Here is a 6,978-nt window from a genome sequence, read left to right as displayed (position 1 = left end):
AATTACAATCACATCACCATCTTCATACTACACATTTATGTCCATTACAACACTGATTAAGCCTTAGTTAACTTTATCTTATAATCTAAACACCCAGCATCACATCATCTATAATAAGATTATTACAAGTTTACCCCCTGATGTCAGTCATATTCGTCTCTCTCTAGATGATGGTGATTGTGACATTGAGTTACCAAAAGTTGAGAACATCACCAACGCCAGCAGAAGCAGAAGCCATGTTTGGTGGTTCGTCATAAAACCCTAGATCGAAAGGGTCCATCTCTCCTCCGTCGTAAAATCCACCTCCTCCTCCGCTGCTCCAGCCATCGTCGTAAAATCCACCTCCTCCTCCGCTACTCCAGTCATCGACGTAATCGGTTACTCCTCCTCCCTGACAAGTCTCCATCTCAAATCCTCCGGCGGCGGCGGAGGGAGCATTCTCCATTCCAAATACTCCGGCGGCGGAGGGAACTGTCGCCACCCCAAATCCTCCAGCGGCGGTGTCCATCTCAAATCCTCCGGCGGCGGAGGGAGCAGTCGCCATTCCAAATACTCCGGCGGCGGAGGGAGCTGTCGCCATCCCAAATCCTCCGGCGGCGTAATCACCCGTCTCCATCTCAAATCCTCCGGCGGCGGAGGGAGCTGACGGCACCCCAAAACCTCCGGTGGCGGACTGACCCGTCTCCATCCCAAACCCTCCGGCGGCGGAGGGAGCAGCCTCCATCCCAAAACCTTCAGCGGCGGAGTGACCCGTCTCCATTCCAAACCCTCCGGCGGCGGAGTGGCCCGTCACCATCCCAAACTCTCCGGCGGCGGAGGAGTAAGACTCTGGAAAAGCGATGATCTGGTTGAGGGAATTCAGGCGATGGTTTAGCTCGGTCACCTGAGCTCTCATAACGGAGTTCTCCGCCTCCATCTTGTCGTAGTGCTCCGTCGTGACATCGATCGCGATGGTGGCCTTGCGGTTATCCTTGCGCAGCTGCTCGAGCTGAGTGGTTAGACCCACCAGATGCTCCCGCTTCCTCATCCTCGACCTCCTTGCCGACTCTCTGTTGGACTCCAGCCTCTTCCTCTTCCGCTCGTTGATCAGATCACGTTGCACGAGATCGGACTCCGAACCGGAGTTTGGTAAACTGGTCGTTAAAACCGGCGACCAGTTACAGGTCATACACGATCTCATCTCCGGTTTATTCATCATCAAACAACCCAAATTAAAATAAAATAAAAAAAGACACGAAAAAAACACTAGTTCAACTGAAAAGACGCAGGACCCTGATAGATTAAGGTTAAACAAAAACTATCTGGAAAGGTGATATAATATATAGTTTATAGGCTATATGTTATGGCTAAAGGAGAGATGATTTCTGAGAAAACATAGAACCAGTAAAGAAAAACGACGGAGAAAGATTGAACAAGATGGGTCCTGCGTCTAAGAGATGAATCTATAGTTAAGCCAGATCTAAGTGCTTCGCTAATCACTGGAGACATTAATGTCTGAACATCAAGATCTTGTCTTTCTTAACATGAGTATTTGAAAAAAAAAGATACAACAGGTTTTAATATTGTTGAGAAAACTGGAAAAAAAAGAGAGTAAAGATGGTCGAAAGAGGATGATGCGATGAAGAGAGCGAGTGATGTATTGGAGAGAGAGGAGGAAGAAGTAAAACTTTGGGAGGGGTTTTATAGTGTGAGAAGGAAAGAAGTGAATAATGAAAAAACTCTATTACAAGATAAAAAAAAACAAATTAGGAATAATTTTCATAATATTATGGGAAAATAAGAAAAGAAAAAAAGGATTTGACTGCTGAGAGGTTCCAGTTGTTTTTCTAATGAAGTTTTTTGTACATTTATGGTATTAATTTTTAAAATTAGATGATTCTGTATAAAACCAATAACCATTTTTAGACAATTTTTATATGTAGGAAAAGTGAGCTTTGTTTTCTCTGTGTGAAAATCTGAAATTTCTTAAAATATTCAGATTTATTCCCTTGTTTTGCTATATTCACTTTCTATATTAATTAATGCAATTAGATTTTTTTGGCTGTATTAAAAATTTTCTTTTGACCAAAGAAAAAAAATCAATTGAAACTTTTCTTGGTTTTGGCTGTTTTTAATACATGAGAATCACCCACCTACAGTACCAGAATTAACCGTTCAGCAACGGACATCTGGAGTATATGACAAATGATGATATTAGGGGGTAGTTGTGGTATTTCTTAACATAGATGGGTAATTTCGGTATTTACGTTCTCCTATCATGTCAATAAACTTCAATCAGTATTTTAAAGAGTATTTGAAATGCTAGCATGAATTTTAGTTCAACTTCATTCAACAGTGATGTTCTTATCACTAAAGTATCTGCTGGAGCTCTACAAGATAAAACAAGTATAACTCTGGTTGTTTTCTTCGTACTTCTTTTTATTTGTTGGATATAGGAATCAAAGCATGCATGTAAGACAGTAAAGGTAACCTCTTTCTCACTTGTATCCAAAGTCTAAGCTATCACGATTGAAGACAACTGCGAGGAAAGGACACTCTTTATGTGCTTAAGTCTCTCATCCTTTCCGAGAATAGAGTTTCAGTTTGAAAAGCACTTTCATGTGTAATGATTCACCGGTCTTTGAATTTGCTAGCTACATTTTCACTAAATGGAGGAATGATTCGAGGACATATATAGAGAAGAACTTCTGCTCAATATCCCATTCTATTAAACATGTTATTTTTAACTTCAGCGAGCACTACATCCGTATGAGACGGGATCGACCATCAAGATGTTTAGAACTCTCTCTCAGTTTCCATGTTTCATCGATTTAATGAGCAGTCAAACACAAGAACTCATTCAAATCATTTGAACCATTCCATACATCTGCTTGGAAAAACACTTTCCTAGAATAGAGATTTGAATTATAAACTGATCCAGAGTACACCAGCCACTGAACATGAGAACTTTCAAAAAATATTGCAGATCATCCGCGAATACAATTAAATTTAAAACACTCTTAAAACATAAACCCAATTTAATTGAAAATACATCTTGCTAGTGTTAGATGGAGACCCAACGTACGGACAGCTCACGTGCAAGAGTGTGCATGTGGATCCCGTGTAAAAACCTTATAGATTGGATGTCAGCTCGACACATGTCGCTATTTTACTTGGTATTCAGGAAAAAAAACTCATACCAACGATGTTGATTCAAACAAATAGTCAGCCCTGATGTTTAAATTAGATTCTTATTAATCAATTTCTTCATACATTTACTGGAACAGGTTACAAAAGTAATTTGTACTAATTGTCTTCTCGATAATTGAATTGTCTTCTCGATAATTGATACATCGTTCTTGGCCATACCTTTTAAATTTTAAGTCAGTTTCAGTTATACTTTTGTATGACATGTCAATGAGTTTGATTTCCCGATAGAAAAAGCATATGTAACTGCAGAAAAAAACCTATGTAACTGATTTTACATAGCAGCCGTTATTTTGATCATGGGTTACACGTTTTATTGGATTAATTAAATACTTACAACTACCAACCTTCGAAACTATTGTACCGGCAGTTTGTTCCGATTGCATAAATTGAAAAGAAAAAAATATGGAAGATAAGTATACCTAGATAACAAGGTTTTCGTGGAGCTAAGTAACAAAAAGTCTCCAACTGAACTGATCATCGTAAACCCAAAATCAGTTGAAGAAATAAACAAAAATACGACATATATTGGATATGCAAATGACATCCCTTTATAGATTGTCCATATATAAATCAAATGGTTAAACTTACCAAACTAATGAAATCGCCGCCTCAATAAGTTTATCCAACAGAAAAGGTGGTTGTTCGTTATTGCTTTTTACTACGCCATTTCACATCTCATTCATAGAAAATGATTAAAGAAAAAACTATTTTATTTACACACAATATGATGTTGTACATTCAGGTTTGGTAAGATATATAGCTTTATTTGAATGTTTATCAAGTTAGATAAATTATCAATAAAACTAGTTCATCTAACTAATGTAACTATGCATATATATATATATAGATCTTAACAAAGTAAGCACTGGTAGCTTGACTTAGTTCTAATATTAGGATTAAAGTATGTACTTAGAAGCTGTATTTTACTAGTTCAAAGTGTGTAAAGTTTTATGCACGTTGCAAATTATATGAAAGACCATTTAGTTTCGATTAGGATCTCAAAGAATGATAATACCTCATCAAAAACAATCAGAGTAGAGATATTTAGTACTGCAAAGTTTGGTGAGTGGGTGTAAGGTCAGTGGTGTGAAGTCTCTTTTTACCCAACGCAAAAGGGTTCCAAGTTGCTTAGTGAAACATATACACAGATATGGATAAAAGTATTTAAAAAGAAAGCTATGTTAAAGATGCTGAGTTTTGGCAAAAACAGGGTTTTATACCAAAAGCGGAATCAAAATGTAGTAAAAAGAAACATGTTTGTGAGAGAGAGATGATCAGAGAGAAGGATGTAAGAAGAAAAAGGTCTCCGGAAGATTCTGAATCTGCCTAATATCTCAATTCTCAAAGCACATGCCCCCCTATCTTTCTTCCTTATTAATCTATTCCCCTATGGTTTGTCCTCTCTTCTTTGCGAGCATTGTGGAGTTGTTTTATATCCAGACCACCTTTTCTCTTATGTTACTATGCCTTGAAGCTAAGTAGTTAATTACTTTGGTTTTTGTCGGCATAACAATAATGTATAAAAATAGAATCAACAATCATGAAACAAAAAATTCACATAATACAAAGATAAACTATATATATATACACGGAATAATTAGAAAACCATCGAACAACGATTTATCTCAAGCTTAAAAAATGATTTATCTCTTTTACTTCCTTTTGTTATTCTAACTTGCCCGAATAAACGAAGTAATTGATTGGATATATATATCATCAATCATGACTAATTTCATGGATGACCAAACAAAATGTGTCTCTCTCCATATAGGCTTTTGGGTCAGTGCGTGGTTTCCTTCAAATTCAAACTGTATCGTCCAAAGAACTTGGAGAATACAATACAGCCTTGACTAAAGTATCATGCTAGACAGTTTGCAAAGCGAGAAAGGAGAGAAGGACATAATAAGGCTTAGAGCATCTGCATCAGTGAACTTCATGGGGAGTTCGCACAGTTTTCGAAAAAAAAAATATATTAAAATAAACAAAAGGAGTGAACCTGTCTCTTGCAGGGTCACTGCACTGAACCCGGGTCATCACTGTAGTGCCGTGGCGGCCCGCGATTGGTCCGAATAATTAATTAATTTTTTTTTTTAAACAAAAATCAAATAGAAAAAAATAATAAAAAAATACTCTGTGAACCCCTTCCATGGGGTTCACTGATGCTGATGCCCTAATATCAAAACGAACACATGAGACTTTATAGAGTCCGAACAAATTTGAAGGTTATGAAGACCATCTTTGTGAAACAAATAAAAAATCTAAAACATCTTACTTTCGGAAACGGAGGGAATATCGTTTATTGCAGTTATGAAGGAGAACGATCAGTTGAGGATTCTCTTATCTTTGTTTATCATAAATTGCAATTTCTTATATTTTTCACAACTCACACATGTACATTATAGAAATTAAATTTTAATAATTACGATATTATTATAAATCATTAGGTTGCAAACTATGATTCTTTACTAAGTATAGTATTTTTTTTATAGAGTGGACCAAAAAACATAGTTTTTTATTTAATTACGAAAGTTAAATTTCAGGTAAAATTGGATGATTTTATAAGAATTCCTAGCTTTTTTTCCCCTAGTTATAGACCATAAGAGCAGCATTAACGAGAAATATCTTCCCAATGGTTTCCAACCAACTTAGCATTAATAACTTTTATTTAGTTTAATTAGAAAATAAATTTTAAATCAGAAAAGTTAAATGTAAACCAATGAAAAAAAAACATGTGTAAAAGGGGTTTGTAAAAAAAATTTGTTGGGGTTGGTAGTAGTAGCAGAGTTAACAAACTTCTCTGACTCTACTCTTTCTAATACTTTTAATTTTTTTAATTAATAGAACATGTCCTAAACCCTCCGTTGGGGTTTGTCTTAAATATTTATTTATCGTAGACTAATCGCTACAATTTCCCAAAAATAAATTCTAAGATAATTTCAAACATTTATGGACACACGTTGCAGGTCATAAATATGCCTCAAATATATATACAACGACTTTATAATATCAGTTGACATCATTTACATACTGCCTTGCCATTCATTATAAAGAAAAACCTACGTGACCTTTTTTCTGTTTACAATCACATCAAACCTGATGTGCAACTTTGGGTTCGAGATTTCTTGCCTAGCTTTGTACGGCCATGAACTTTTCCTTCGGTAGTAAGGCAAAAATGTGGACATATAAATTTTATAACGTGTATTTTATCATTTCAAAACATTCATAGTAAGATATGTATATCAAACAACTGACTATCACATTTGGCGTGAAAAGAATAACAGAAAATATGAAGAATTACTTTTACTGTCCTATCATCTCATAATTACACTAATGGATATAATTTTCCAAAATCGATTAAGCTTGATCCATTCTACAGAAGATAGCACATGTGATGAAAAGCTTACCAATGTGATTTGCCACAATACCATACTAGAGAAAATCAAAGATCCACCGCAGCCACCCCTACAATAAAATGTTGATATCAAAAGAAAAAAAAAATACATAATCAAATTAATGATTGGTGCTTTCATATAATTTAAGGTATATTAACGAATAACCAATTAAAAAAATTGGAAGGGATATTCTTTTGGTCAAAAGACATGCACTAAAGGATATGTGAATTCTAGAAACCTTCTTTTTAAACCAACGAAGAATAACTAAGCGGAAAATTAACAATCCAAGATAATCTCTGAGGAACAAGTTCCAGACACCAGCATATCAGACATGAATGATCCTACATATCTTGAATATTAAAATAAGATTCGATTGCGATCTAGACATATACACACA

At 35.8% G+C, this 6,978-nt stretch overlaps 1 protein-coding gene across 1 annotated transcript; it reads right to left on the bottom strand.

Moving 5' to 3' along the window:
* Positions 1 to 7: 7 nt before the first annotated feature.
* LOC106298643 (glycine-rich cell wall structural protein) lies at positions 8 to 1,637 on the bottom strand. Its single transcript, XM_013734776.1, has one exon. It carries the CDS (start codon positions 1,196 to 1,198, stop codon positions 191 to 193), a length of 1,008 nt encoding a protein of 335 aa, XP_013590230.1. The 5' UTR covers positions 1,199 to 1,637; the 3' UTR covers positions 8 to 190.
* Positions 1,638 to 6,978: the final 5,341 nt, after the last annotated feature.

Source organism: Brassica oleracea, chromosome C6 (assembly GCF_000695525.1).
Source record: "Brassica oleracea var. oleracea cultivar TO1000 chromosome C6, BOL, whole genome shotgun sequence".
Lineage (NCBI taxonomy): Eukaryota > Viridiplantae > Streptophyta > Magnoliopsida > Brassicales > Brassicaceae > Brassica > Brassica oleracea.
The sequence above is the reverse complement of the archived record's forward strand: the minus strand, read 5'-3'. Positions and strand labels throughout refer to the sequence as shown.

What these genes read in the sequence shown, in the direction of transcription:
- LOC106298643 (XM_013734776.1), bottom strand. Translation starts at nt 1,198, where the DNA reads ATGATGAATAAACCGGAGATGAGATCGTGTATGACCTGTAACTGGTCG.